Raw genomic sequence first — 15,378 nt, 5'->3', positions numbered from 1 at the left:
TTCGTTTCTGATTAGGGATAGTTCAGTTCGTTTCAGGATCCTTTCGGTAGCTGGGGTTTTAGAGTGGAATTTAAGTTGGAAGCATGTGGGAATTAAGTTGTTGTCTCGGCAGTTGCGTAGGAACAAGAGATCACATAAGATGGTGGCTCTTCGGATTTCTAGTTTCTCGTAGGTTCTTGTCAGCTGGAAGGTTTCCTCCCCGTAGAGGTGAGATATTTGCTTTCGTAGATTTTCACGGGTACAGGAATGCAGGTTTTGGTGTCTTCGGGTATCTTCCCGTGTAAGAGTTGGGGTGTCTAGGCGATCCAGATGCCCCAAACTCTACGGTCTCCCCAAGATACACAAAGAAGGAACACCACTCAGACCAATAGTCAGCTCCATAGGCTCACCTCTACAAAATCTCGCTAAATTCCTCGCTAAGCAACTTCAGCCCTATGCAGAATCTATCGCTTCACACGTTACAAACTCCTTCCAGTTCATAGAAACAATAAAGAAGCAAAACCTACATCCCGATGACCTACTTGTGAGCTTCGATGTTGTATCTCTCTTCACACAAGTGCCCATTAATGAAGCCTTGACAGCCATTCAAAACAAATACAATCCCCCCGAATACATCCTGGACCTGACCAACCACTGCCTAACCAACACGTACTTCATCCACAATGGACAAAGATACAAACAGATAGAAGGAGCACCTATGGGATCACCCCTCTCACCGGTCATCGCAAATCTGTACATGGAACACTTTGAAACCAATGCTTTAGACAAGTCAGAACACAAACCCAAACTTTGGCTCAGATATGTTGACGACACCTTTGTAATTTGGCCACACGGGAAGGAAAAACTAGATAGCTTCCTCACACATCTCAACAGCCTACACCCCAAAATACAATTCACTATGGAAATAGAAGCCAACAACCAACTTCCCTTCCTTGACGTCCTAATCTACAAAAAACCTGATGGCTCCCTAGGACACACTATCTACCGGAAAAAAACACACACCAACCGCTACTTACATGCACAATCACACCACCACCCTGCACAAATAAACTCCGTAGCCAAGACTCTCATCTCCAGAACCAAACGCCTGGCTGACAAAGACCACTTGACAACTGAGTTACAGAATCTCTCAAATGTGTTAATCGCCAACGGATACCAGCAAAACAGGGTTACGAAGCTAATCCAAAAAGAAACACCCCCCAAAAACCAAGACACAGAAGAAAACAATGGCATGGCCCTCCTTCCTTATATCAAGGGCACTACAGATAAAATTAGCAAAATCCTCCATAAACACAATATCAAAACAGCCTTTTGCACCAACCAAAAAATAGCCAATATCCTCAGAAACCCAAAAGATAAAATCCAGTTAGAAAACCAAGGGGTCTATGAAATACCCTGCAAAGTCTGCCCAGCCACGTACATTGGACAAACAAACAGACGAATAAATGCACGTATCGCAGAACACAAGAATGCCGTCAAAAAAGAAGAAAAAACTTCCTCTCTTTACCAACACATGAAAGAAACAGGACACGAAATTAATTTTGCAGATTCCAAATTGCTCTTTAACATGGAACATCACCACAAGAGAATAATCATGGAAGCCATCGAGATAGAGAAACACCCTCACAACATGAACAAGCGTGACGACACGTCCCGCCTGCCAGACATCTGGAAATTAGCCCTCCCCACAAAAACCGACACCAGAACCAGAGGCACACAGAACGCCATCTCCAATCAACCACACCAGACCCAAACCCAGACCCTCTCCACAGATAAATTACAGACACCATCCAGTAGCCAAACCATAGTGGCACCTCCGGATGCTGCACCCCCCTGCAATCCCAACACAGATCTGGCTGGCACAGGGCACAAAACCACAGCTCGCCCCTATACACGAAGCCAAGCCAGAGCACAACTAAGTGCAGTACAGCCATCTTCTCAGAAAAACTCTTTACAAGCTCAAGAGGTCAAGACACGAAAGCTTTAGCAACTAATCCACACCTAATGACCCTCCTAAGTGGTACTCAGAATATCACTCAAGAAATCACTCAAGATATCCCTCAAGTAATTAATGAACAAAAGAAGAAAAGGCACAATAACCTGGGAACTTCCTCTCTGCCCAGAACGTTGGAGGCCATACACCACACCCCCTCAACAGTATTTATAGGAACTCAAACACTGAGATCCTGCTCTGTTCTAGTAACAAGAAGCCGAAAGCACCAGCCTGAAGATGACGAGTGAGACCTCGTCGAAACGTCGCCTAGACACCCCAACTCTTACACGGGAAGATACCCGAAGACACCAAAACCTGCATATATATATATATATATATCCCCTATATATATCCCCATCCCCTTATTGCAGGGATTGGGAACTGGATCTGGCCAGGTTCAGACAGGAATGGGGTGGGATAGCCCCCAGAACAGCACATGGAGAGGAGAGGGGAGATCATTCTGTCCGGCAAGCTGAAATTCCTGCACTGACAGAACACTTACCTTGGTGCAACTTTTAATTCCTTCATATGGCTGCAGTTCTACACTAATTTAATTCCTACTAACTCAGATGGGATTTATACGACCTTTCACAGACTATCACTGCACTAGGATTCCCAGTGTGAGTATATATTGGAACTGCATGCCAACGATTCCCAAGATAAGCTGTGGGGGCATGTATTATTTATTATTACTGTAACCCATCCTCCGTCCAGGTGTTTCACAAGCAATATGATTTCCCACTGGGGACTATTTACACTGGGCCTCTTCCAGCAGAATTATCTGGACCCATTTTGGTCTACGTTCAGATTAAATAATAATTTACTGATGTTTCATGTAAACTGCTTTGTGGTATAAAACTGTCTAATCAATCAATTAAATCACCTGCGCCCAAACCCAAGACCTTTATAAAGAAGAAAAACAACAAAATAATAAGAGGCTCCTAAAGGTCAAGTTACATTTTAAAAATTCTCTGCGTACAGAGTCTTTCAAATTCTGATGGTGCAGCATTTGTATGTGTACTCAGAAGGTAAGTTCTATTGAATTCCATAGGGCTTACTCCCAGGTGGAATAGAATTCTTGAGTTGGAAGAGACACTGTGGGTCATCTAGCCCAACCCCCTTGCAATGTAGGAATCTCAACTAAAGCATCCATGACAGATGGCCATCCAAATTCTGCTTTAAAACCTCCTAGGAAGGAGAGCCCACCACCTCCGGAGGAAGTCGATTCCACTGTTGAACAGTTCCTACTGCCAGAAAGTTCTTCCTGAAGTTTAGTCAGAATCTCATTTCTTGTACAGTGGCACCTTGGGTTAAGTACTTAAATTGTTCCAGAGGTCCGTACTTAACCTGAAACTGTTCTTAACCTGAAGCACCACTTTAGCTAATGGGGCCTCCTGCTGCTGCTGCTGCACCGCCGGAGCACGATTTCTGTTCTCATCCTGAGGCAAAGTTCTTAACCCAAGGTACTATTTCTGTAACCTGAAGCATATGTAACCTGAAGCATATGTAACCCGAGGTACCACTGTAATTTGAATGAATTGGTTTGGGTCCTATTCTCTGGAGCAGCAGAAAACAAGCTTGCTTGTAGGACTGCAGTCTGAGTGCTTTTACCTGTATGGCTTCATGCAGCTGGATTATAACCGATCTGACACTTCCATGACACTTCTGCTGCTTGTAATAAGCAAAGCTATCATTTGCTTCTTCACCTGAGATTTTCCCAATAATTCCTTGATTCTGTTTAAAAATAAAAACCCAGATAGTTCAAAAAGACAAACAGACTGGGAATTGGAGATTTCTACAAAGCCCAACAACATAAAATGTAAACATTCAGAAAGTCAAGTGTTATAACCCACAAAAGTTCACTGTATTTTTATGCAAAGGCTAGATGTGAGGAATTGAATTTTTTCACATGAAGAAATGGTTTTCTACCACCCCTAGTTTTTCTATTTTCCTTTATGCATGAAATGTTTGATCACCTTCAGCTTCTAAGTAGGTTCTCACAAAAGGTTGTCTATTTGAATGAATGACAGTCTTCCACTTAAGTCAGCAGTGGGAGATTATAGCTGTAGACACAATGAATTGATTAACATTTGACTTCTTATATTAAAAAGTTCTGAAATCCCATTTCTATTCATAAGAGAGGGGAAATGAAAATCAATTTTGAGAGCAGATGAGTTCATTTAACCCTAACATTCTTGCCACTTTCCAAGTGTCTGTTGTCATTTAATCTTTTACTCCACATTATCATGGACAATGAAGGTTGGTATATTTTCCAATATGTAGAAACTCTCATGCTCAATACATACATTAATTTTTTCTGGTAGATTTCCATCAAGATATACGCAGCTGTGCACAAAATTGTTTCTGTTGCATAGCTCCCGTGCCCTGTGTGAGGTGCATCTGTGTCAACCCCCTGACAATTTCTTTTTTAACTTTCATGTAACAAATCTGATGAGATGCAGGCATTTATGACAGCTGTAAGCCATAGTAAGCCTCTGCTACCCCCTGCATACCCTACTGCTGAAAAGGCCAACGGATTTGATATTGTTCTTTTTCTGAAGTGGTCTGTGGCTTACAGCTGAAGATCAAATAAAAGGTTCTGGTGTGTGTTTGTTTTTTCAGTAAGGTGACTGGCTATGATCAAAACCAGAGTAAATGCTGTAGGCCAGTAGTTCACAATTAGCTAAGTATTGCGAACCTCCTGTTTTTAAAAAACAAAGCCCCCTACTTTTGAAAACATTGATACCTCTATGGTAGTTTTTGCTTTGTGAATGGTGTCACAGACCCCCTGGGGTCTGTGGACCACCAGTTGGAAACCACTGCTGTAGGCAATTGGGTGAAAATGATTGACAGCAGGTTCAAAAGGGACAGAAGGGAAGTATTATGTTACACAACATATGCATTAAGACAAGAGGTTGTAATGAGAGAAGGCAGCGGTGGAAAAATTATGGTTTAAATCACCCCCCCAATAAACTAGATCTATTGCCATGACAGCTAAATGCAACCTCTTAGTATCCAGCTACAAGCATAAGTCATTTCTTCAGCTGCTCACCATCCTTTTCTGGCTCGGCAAGTCAGTGTCTTTTGGGTGTGCGTCAGAGCTGCTACCTGCCTTTGATGGTTGTTTCTTGCAAGCTAAGTGTCAAGATGCAAGCAGTCCATGTCACACATGGTTTCATCTGAGATAAAATTGTAAGCTCCTGAAGAGATACATGTGAAGACTTTGAAGCACTGCAGTCATCATATTTCTCCACCACATTATTCTGGTAAGTACTCGCAGGGAAGCTCAAAAGGCAACATCTGGTTTTCAGTCAAGTTCTATTTTGTTTCAGTTGATCCCCGTTTTTATCCTTAAAGAGCTAACCAAGCCTCCACAAAGGCAAGAGACTTTCATGAGGTCACCCAGCAATTTACAGCCTCACATTAGATTAGAACCTCTTGGCTGGCAGTTGCTATTAACACTAATCCCTGCAGTCTGCCCTAATGCGGGCCCAGCCTCCAACTGTTCCAAGTTTTCTAAATCTCTAGCAGTGTTGCAGTGCAAGCTGCAAAATCCCTCAGCAAGGGTAAGTGTCAACTATACTCAACAATGGCTTGAAAATTAAATTAAGGCAGCTATAAAAAAAGAAGCAACATATTGTCATCTTTTAAAGGTTTCTCAGACACTGGTGGTTTCCACTAGACCTTTTCTTCCTCTTCCGCTTAACAAGAACAACAAAAATACTATGCTGAATGAGACAATTAAGATTACTACTTCAGATCAGTGGACCACTGCATAAGTTACCATTATAATAGTTATGCAATCTGAACCTGGTAACCTAGGAAGCAGGTATTTATTACATCATGTGGACATAGAGAAACTTTACTGCAGAGACCCATGCTTAGCACCAGCGCACTACAATGTGTTTTCATAGCCGAATTGTTTTTCCATAGCGAAATAAACATGGATAATCTGCCTCATGTGTTTTCCGGTAGAAGAGGGTACATGCAAAATCTGTAACATGTGGCCCATCACTTATTCATTCTTGCAAGCAATCACTTGAAACACAGCTGCAAAGAAGCTACGCCACATAGCAAAATGTTTGCATTAATAGTGTCTCTCCATGTAGCTCCACAGATTTTCATTTGCACCAGCATAGCAGAAAATGTTGAAATGTTGCACTTCCTAAAAATGACAGTATTAATTAAAGGGGAGGATCAAATATAAAATAATTTCCAGTAGCCTTGAATTCTCTCTAATAGAATGTCAGGTAAAATGTGTTCCACATGTAAGAAAACATACAAATGAATTCAAGAGGATGCCAATATGGTTAATGAGAAGGCTCAAGGTAGCTATCTATAAAAGGCAGGAGCACTTTCTGTAAAAAGTAGGTGTCTTGCCCTTATGAGGAGAAAAAGGAGCATAATGTTGAAAATAAGGTGGTTGATTTGGATTAGATTGCCAAAACACTTAACAAGCATTTATTTAAATTACAACTCACAGAACTGGCAGTGAAAAAAATGCCTATTCTACGCTGGAGATAATGAGGAAGGGATTGAAAACGAAACAGCCAGTATAATAATGTTCGTAGATAAATCCAAAGACTTGTGAGTTAGGCCCTTGTCTATTCTAGGTAGCAGCAACTGTTCAGGAAGAGCTGTGTCAGGTGATAATTACAGTAATTAATGTTTTAGTTGTGCCTGTAGGTTGACAGATGGCTTTTACTCTGCTTAAACTGAAAGATGTAGTAATACACACAAATATGCATAGCAACCCAGGGGAACTGATGAGAATATACTTTCAAATCTATGCTGCAAGATGGATAAGAGAGCCAGTGTGGTGTAGTGGTTAAGAGCGGTAGACTCATAATCTGGGGAACCGGGTTCGCGTCTCCGCTCCTCCACATGCAGCTGCTGGGTGACCTGGGGCCAGTCACACTTCTCTGAAGTCTCTCAGCCCCACTCACCTCACAGAGTGTTTGTTGTGGGGGAGGAAGGGAAAGGAGAATGTTAGCCGCTTTGAGACTCCTTAAAGGGAGTGAAAGGCGGGATATCAAATCCAATAAGAAGATACATCTCCATTCAAGTTGTATTATGCTGAATTGCACCAGTCAGATCACCTGTTGTAGCACATTCAGTCCCCATCAGCTGGATACCTGATCTAATATCAGGAACTAGATGCAGGATACACATTTTTCAGAAACCTGGGAACATCAGAAGGTGCTTTATGCTGAATCAAACCACTCATTCATCTAGTCCAGGATTGCCTCCACTAACTGGCAGCAGCTTTTCACAATTTCAGACTGGGGTGTCTCCCAGCCCTACCTGGAGATATGGCCATTCCCCAGCAACCTGTCAGTTACTCTCTTTTGGCAAGCACATCTTCCTGGTCAATGGATATTAGATGGAAGTCATTTGTAAAGTGAATTCAGATTGTGGAACTATGCTTCCTGGATCAGTGTGTTTATTTACATAGGTCTGACCCATTAATAAGTTGAAATTGAAAGCTTGGGGGGGGGATGTATATACTACAGTGGGATGGGGAAATGGAGTACATTATGCTGTACTTACTTTTGCCAGCTTGAGATGCAGAAGGGCATTTTCTGTTTCTAGCACTATGATCCGTTCTTGCTTTGTCTGGGAAAACATGGTAAGCCTGAACTTAAATGGATAAAGTAAGTTATACAAGAAGCCAATTTAATTTACTGCTAGCAACTCCTCTGATCCCAAACTGTATCTGTTTCTCACTCTAAGAGCCAAGCCACACATTACAATACACCAAACTATCTGGTCATCCTTGCCTCAGGGACAATTTGTATGAGGAACCCTTTGGTATACACTAAGAATCAGCTATTTGATACGTAGTTTAAAGCTCAGCTCTTATCACACAATTTGGGAAGGGAGTATTGGGGGGGGGGGCGTTAACTGACACCTGTAACATGGAAACAATTTAAGACAGGGGCCAAGTATTATTCTGCATTGATTTAAATCACTACTTTCGCAGAACATTTTAATAACAAAAATCACAACAGCTCTAAATCATTATTAAAAATCTTTCCCCATAAAAATGTGTGTGCCATCACTGCATCCACCTCTTTGTGCTTTCCCCTTTTTCAGTAATATTATTTCTGAACTGCCACTGGCAACTGTACAACATATTGGAGAAGGAAGTGTGGAAAAAAGCCTCATTGGGCCCCATCTATTTAATTGCATTGCCCTTTAGGATTCTAGAATGGTAGCCCCAGAAAATATGAAGGGATTACAAAAGGGAATTGATTAGATTGTCAGCAGATTTGTTCAGTTCTACTCCAAAGAGGAAATATCCATTCATTTGTGTATTTAAAATGTAACAACTCCAAAAGCATACATGGATGGGGTAGGAAAAAGTGTGTTCATCCTCATTGTCTCTGTCCAAAAGATGCCAGAATCACATTGAAATGTGCACGTCATTGTTCCAAAAGTGTTTGGCATGACACTGGGGTCTTGTTGCAGCTTTCCACGAGTCCTTTCTGCACAGCAATACCACATACCCTTAACATATGGAAGAGGAATGCGTCTGATGCCCAGCTTCCTGACCTGCAGATATTGAGTATCTTCATCAAGCAGGGTGCAGATCACACAAGGAGAGTCTATGCACAGAACTTGTATGAACATAAACTTTGCTCAGACCAGTGTGAAGAGGGCGCTACCAACAAGTGCAAACTCACTCTCCACTCAATATGTTATACGAAACAGTTGTGTGAGCAGCACACTAACTATAGCTAGAGGAACCGTGAACCCCTTCAAAGCGTTACCTCTTCCAATTGTGAACTAAGCCACTGACTGGATAGCGTGGTGCTGACAATGCCAAGGTTGCAAGTTCGATCAGCTGCATATTCTTGCATTGCAGCGGGTTGGACTAGATGATCCTCAGGGTACCTCCCAACACTATGATTCTATGAGACTGCCAGCAACAGTGTAGTCCAGAGAGGGTCATTCGAAAGCAAGAAGGAAGTATCAAAATGTCTAGGGGGGGACCCAAAGAGACAGAGGTACAAAAAATATTTAGGGGGGGGGACTTTAAGGAGGCACCCCATGGCATTAACCCAATAAGGACTGAGCCTGTTCAGTGGCCACAAAATGTGTTGGCTGCAGGGGTGTGAATGGAATATCCTAGAATGGGGCAAGAATAGCAGGCTGGAAAGCTGAACAGGAGTGCTCCACATTGCAACATTTTGTCACAGGTGTACTAATTGGTGCACTAAAATGAAGCAGACAAAACTCTTCAATATAAACTCTGTTTCTCTGACACACATAAGCCTCAGTACGCTTTGGCCTTAACCAGGATCCAGAACACAGTTCTCCATATGAAAGATCAGCATGCTATGGTTCATTTTCCCTTCAAAAATGAGCAAATGCAGGCAGGGCCAGATTTAGGTTTGATAAGGCCCGAAGCTACTGAAGGCAATGGGGCCTTTTATATGTCCAGCTGTCCTTTGTCAACAACAAATTATCGCTGGTTTTTGTGTTTAATATATGCTATATGGTAATTTATGGACCTAATAGGTATCTAAAGCCATTTGCATATTAAAAATATGTATTTCATCAAAGTAATTGTTGAACTGAAATACAATTAAGAAGAAGTATATTAATAGTGAAATTATTATTAATCTTTAACTTAAAATGATTTTTTTATTCATAACAAACTTAATAATGCAAACACATTTGCGTTTGGCAATAACAAAAGTTTGTTTTTACATTTTGGAAACGTACATGCAGTTATTTTTTCCCTTTAAATTTTTTTGGGGCCCCAAGAGAGTGGGGCCCTAAACTATAGCTTGTTTAGCTTATAAGTAAATCCGGCATTATGCAGGCAGGGAGCTGCTGCAGGAGTTCTTGCCCTGTCTCATCTCACTGCGATATTATAAAAGAAGGGAGGGAGGGAAGGAAGGAAAGAAGGAAGGAAGAGATGATGGCGCTAAACCCAGGGTGTATTAGCCACAAGGACAAGTTGGTCACTCCCCTCTCTAAGCCCGAGAAGTTTCGCCCTTGCCAAGCACCCCTTTCCCAGAGACTCACGCGCAGCTTCTGCTCCAGCTGCCGGATCCGCTGCTGCGACGCAAAGCTCAGGCTTATCCCATCCCCGGGCCGCATCCTGCAAGTTTGCTGGTCCAGGAGGGGTGGGGTGGAAGCCTCTTCTCCCTGCCGCACTCTTTCTGGCAAGCCCGTTTGAATCGACCAATTGCAGCCAAGGACATAGCTTCGCAGCGGTTGCCACGGTTACCCGTCTCCGCTTCCGGGAAGGGCGAGCGTCGCGATTGGCCGGGCTTGGAAAGGGGAGGGACACAGCCGAGTGGGGATTAAAGAAGCTGCTTGTGATTTCCCTGCTGGTGATTCCAGCGGAGACCCTTTGCCCAGGAGGCACAGAGAGGGGCATCGGCCAAGCCGGAGCAACGTTTGCATTTCAAGGATATTGTCAATACTTGGGTTTAAAATATAATGAGTAGGGTGGTGCCTGCAAAGCGAGAGGAAGCAGCTGCCTCCTGCATTTTACCTCTTTTTTTCAACTAGGCAAAATAGGCTCTCAATCCTTTAACCCGGGCATAGGCAAACTCGGCCCTCCAGATGTTTTGGGACTACAACTCCCACCATCCCTAGCTAACAGGACCAGGGGTCAGGGATGATGGGAGTTGTAGTCCCAAAGCATCTGGAGGGCCGAGTTTGCCTATGCCTGCTTCAACCCCTCTCCCCTTGAGCAATAGCTGGCAGTGGGCAGGTAGCAGGACAATGAGAAGAGGATTCTTCTCCACGCTTGTTCAGTTCGGATTTCCCCTCGTTCTAGCAAAAGCTTAAGCCCAGCCAGGAAGTTGACAAAGGAATGAGTAGGATGTGAGGCACAGGGGGCTAGTTTCACACCTCCTGTTACCAAAGCCTAGATCAGGAACCTTGGGTAGGCATGAGACAGTGTAGCTGGGTTATTTAAATGTGCATGAAAATGACTTTATGTTTATGTGGATCTTGGAGTTTGTTTCTACCTTAAGATCCTCCAGCACTTTGAGATCTCCCAGATTCTATCTTCTATCGAGACTAGATAACTAGTAGAACTTTCTTGGCAAATCCCAATGCTAGATAGAACTGCCCTGAAGCCCCTATAGCTATACTTGCTGTCCAAAGATGTGCACACACTTATTTTTTGAAAGGAAAATTTTCAGTGGTGGACTTAACTTGGACAGGTGGATGCGAACAAGTCACCTGTCAATCACATGAGATGTGAGTTGTCCCGCTCACCTGTCCAAATCCCTCCTGCTTTCAAAGCCTGCCCCAGGCCGATTCTTAGAACCTCCAGTTCAGCGCTATCTTTAAGGTATATGTGTGGGTAGAGATTGCCTCAAACACTGTTAGCTTCAAGTCATTCCCCACTCTCCCATCTGAGCACAGACCTCCTTAAAATACTCCTTTGAACCAGGCATTGGATGGGGGAAAAGAAAGAGACTGAGGCATATTGTACTGGCTCCTTTAATATTTTCTCCACTTGCTTGTCCCTTGCTTGCTTGAAGGAGAAAGTACCTCAGCTGATATCACCAGGAAAAATGGCCTCGAAGGCCAAATTTGGTCTGCGGGTTGGAGGCTCCCTGGTCTCCACCCCTGGTTTATAGCCAAACTGCAATTAAATATGCTGTATATAAGAATTTTCTACCTCTAAATTCAGTGGGAAACCTTTAGCCCATGAGTCTTATTAGGTCCAGCACAATTTTGTCTGTGAGGCCAATTTCTTCAACTGTGGCCACCTACACCACACCTGATGTCATTATATGTCAGGTGGTGGGGCAGGTGGAGACGTGGCTGCCAATGCACATCAGAAACCTTAAAGTGCCCTCTTCATTATGCATTGGCAAGCCTCCCTTGTCAATTAGCTGACTGGCACTGTGAACCCGCCAGCTGAGATTGGCTGCACTATAGAGTTCACCATTAGAAACTCTGCAGTTCAGCCAATCCCAGTAGAAAGTAGAGCTTGAAGTCTGCACCTGTCAGTGGTAACTTTAAGCCCACTTTGCTGGGCCTGGATTTTCCTTTGTGGTGTAGCTTGTCATGCTACAAATGGGGAAAAATGACATAGTGACACCAGGGGATTGACAGGTGGGCAGAACTCACTCATCCAATACGACCTGCTGACAGTTAAGGAACCCAGGATCCGGCCACTTGCTTTACCCAGTTCCCCACTCCTGCTCTAATATGTAAACCAATAATTTGGTAGTTTACAAGTTCTTAAGTGGCAAAAACAGCTCACTGCCCATCTAGTTTACTGATAATCTATACTATGCTATAGATTCTATAGTGTTATCAAAAGCTAAAGTTCAATTACGTACTTTGTGTCTCTGATTATATTTTAGGTAAATGTGTAACAAAATAACTAGATATTGACATTTGTGATTTGAACAAATACTCTTGATACAGACATTATGCAGTGCAAAGTTAAATACAATACAAAGTTTATTAAAAATAGGTTGCAAGTGAAATACAGTAGAAATGGGAAACTACAGCAGTTTTGATGTTTCTTTTTCATAATAATGCACAGACAGTTATGAAAAGCACTTTTACTCATATTCACATGTGGCCTGAATGCCCAGTAGCAGTCAAATCCACTCCACGGTAAGTGATATTTCTTTGCTTAGGTTCTAGCAGCAACAGTATTCCAGCCACAGAATATCTAGTGTTCTCAAGATAAATTGGGGGAGGCTTGCTTTTCCTGATTAACAGATATAGCAAGCATGCAAATCCTTCATTAACACTTTCAACCAATTTCATCTCCTACTTCATATTTAACAGGTGAACGGTAAAAGCACACTTTCAAATAAGAAACCTGAAATATGTAAAAAAAATATTTACACTCCAATTTTAATATCATTAACTTGCATTTATTTATCATACAACTCTTATTAAAAGTGATTTCTAAGGCAGTGAAAGTCTACCCTCTGCATTTGGAAGTGTGCATAATTCCCTAAATATATATTTATAAGATAACATATTATACAGAAAAATCATCTAAAACCCAATTAAGGGCTTTATCAAATAGAAAATTTGCTTAGAATCACAATATAATATATTGTTTTAAACATCACACAATGAGAAACAAACTCTAATGAGGTCCTTATTCTCAACATCAGCCATACAGGAACAGTGGGAGAAAAAAAGATTTCAACTGCTTAAAAATTAAATAATGCTGCAGTATTGTGTGAAAGATAGCTTGAACTGCCAATATTTTCTACAATATATAGAAAGAGGATGCTAGTAAACCAAAGGCTGCTTGACTAGCACTTCTCAACATGAAGGACCAAGTGATGCGCTGCCAGGCCACTGCAGTAAAACTATTTTTGGCAGACAATACTTTCATGTTTCTCATCACAGTAATAGTAACCATGTCCCTCTGCAAGTAGTACTTAATATGCTATCTATTAGTACTGGAAATCTTCTAGTCCTTTTAACATCTAACTTTGGTTTTGTCTTAGCTACAACGGGAGCTACCAGAAGAAACTTATTCCCTATTGCTTAAGTCTGGAATTTCTACATAGTTTTAAAACATTGTATTCTCAATCTACACGTACACACACACACACACACACACACACACACCATTCCTATGCGTCCATCATCTATATTTTACCAATCCCTTCCTTCAGCTCTTACCAAGGATTTCACAACTCAAGTTTTAAAAGTGGTTTACAGCTCAAGTGTAGTGATGAAGGAAGAAGAGCTGGAAAATCCAGGGTGCAGGTTTTATCACATCACTGGACTGCCACCAATATAAATCAAGTCAAGTATTTCATGTCCCCATAACTGTATGAATATAGATATCACTCTGTGTCTAAGGATTAAATGTGCTAACACAGCCCTTTTAGTTTCAGAGTATTCAATTCTGTTTTTACTGCAAGAGAATATCCAAGGAAACCCAGACTCGAACCACAAGTTTTCAGTGATATGCTAGTAAATTGTTTGTTTACCACCTCATACTTTGAATCAAACAATCTAGAGTGCAACAAGCCAGTGCAGAGTTTAGTTTAGGCAGTTCAAGCTATAGCCACTTTTTCTGTTTAGCAGCTAACAAAGTATTTTTTGTAAGACAAGGAAGCAACAATTCTTCAGTAAGTGTGACCCAGGACCTTTGCAGAAGTAGTTAAACCCTCAAAGAAAGGAAAGGGTGTGGAGAAAGGACATAATGACACTTGATTCATATAATTAAAATACATTTTACAGTGCTTTCATTGTATAAACACAAGCTCTTGGGGAAAAAATGTTTGTCTTGCTATTGCAACATATCTAAATCTCAACCATCCAGATGTTGAGATTCCATCTCAATTGTCAGAGGACACTTCTTCCTTCTTGAACAGCCCCTTCCCTAGTCCCACAGATATTCTTCGGATTATGTTTCATAAGGTGCCTTTAATCCTATTTTGTGTTTAATTCATTTTCCAATTCCATTAATTTCCTAGATGCCTTAACTTTGTTGGACACATCCTGACCCTGGGAAAAGAGTCTCTGACGTTCCCGAAAAGTCAAGTTTTCTGGTGCACCAGGTAAATCTGCATCTTGACTGCAAAGAAAGAAATATGTCAATGTTACAGAAGTATTACATTGCCAGAAATCTAGATGCTTTGCATAATTTTTAGCTGGGGTCTGCAATCACTTGCATATGTATTTGTAAATCCCATAGAAATAAAAGAAGCCTATTTCCAAGTAAACCAGATTAGGATTGGGTTGTTAGTCTTTATTTTTGCACAGACAATTTTGTCCACGTTGTATCAGATTATGTACAAATGTCCGTCCTGTTGTAAAGACTGCTACAATGTTTTATACAAAATTAGTTCATACTTTGTTGTTGTTATTATTGTTATTAAAAATTCTATACCACACTTCATCCAAAGATCACAGGTGGCTTAGAATATAAAAACACAATAATACATACTATAGCGACAAAAACAAACAAACCAATGACCCTCTCCAGAGTTTAAAAGTCCATAGATATCCCTGTTCAGATAGGGACAGAGTTGGGCCACCAGCTGAAGCTGGTGGAAGGAACTCAGCACCACTGAGGCCACCGGAGCCTCAAGTGGAAGCAATGGAACAGGAGGAACTCCCAAGCTATGAAACTTGCTACTTCAAAGGGAGTATAACCCCTTTAAGAGCAGGCAATCTCCCATCCATCTGGCCAAGGAACAGTGCCTCAGTATTATGCGGATTGAGCTTCAGTTTGTTGGCTCTCATCCAGTCCATTACCAAGGCAAGACAACGATCCAACACATCCACTGCCACATCTGCAGATGTAGTAAAATAGGGCTGTGTTTCATCAGCATATTGCGGACAATGTACTCCAAAGCTCCAGATGTCCCCAATCAGTGGCATCATATAGATGTTAAACAGCATAGGGGTTA

The 15,378-nt window shown here is 41.8% G+C and overlaps 2 protein-coding genes across 19 annotated transcripts in view; both read right to left on the bottom strand.

Annotated features, from left to right (window-relative positions):
• Positions 1-10,197, bottom strand: part of KIF25 (kinesin family member 25) — a 47,130-nt gene extending 36,933 nt beyond the window's left edge. Inside the window, exons 1-3 of one of the 2 annotated variants that reach the window (XM_081188247.1) lie at positions 10,031-10,196; positions 7,544-7,609; positions 3,605-3,727 (exon numbers count right to left, since the gene is read on the bottom strand). In XM_081188247.1, the coding sequence (XP_081044373.1) occupies positions 3,605-3,727; positions 7,544-7,609; positions 10,031-10,105 (264 nt within the window). In that variant the 5' untranslated portion in view covers positions 10,106-10,196. Of the gene's footprint in view, positions 1-3,604; positions 3,728-7,543; positions 7,610-10,030 lie in introns of both variants that reach the window. The other variant, XM_081188248.1, reaches the window with a different exon arrangement.
• A 2,212-nt stretch (positions 10,198-12,409) lies between these two features.
• The window catches only part of AFDN (afadin, adherens junction formation factor), a 90,070-nt gene continuing 87,101 nt past the window's right edge, over positions 12,410-15,378 (bottom strand). For all 17 annotated transcript variants that reach the window (XM_081188166.1, XM_081188177.1, XM_081188178.1 and 14 more), the window contains one exon: positions 12,410-14,540. In XM_081188166.1, the coding sequence (XP_081044292.1) occupies positions 14,396-14,540 (145 nt within the window). In that variant the 3' untranslated portion in view covers positions 12,410-14,395. The remainder of the gene's footprint in view (positions 14,541-15,378) is intronic.

The sequence above is a fragment of the Podarcis bocagei genome (genome assembly GCF_964188305.1).
Source record: "Podarcis bocagei genome assembly, chromosome: 3".
Taxonomy (NCBI): domain Eukaryota; kingdom Metazoa; phylum Chordata; class Lepidosauria; order Squamata; family Lacertidae; genus Podarcis; species Podarcis bocagei.
Note: the sequence above shows the minus strand (reverse complement) of the source record. Positions and strands in the feature narration are given on the sequence as shown.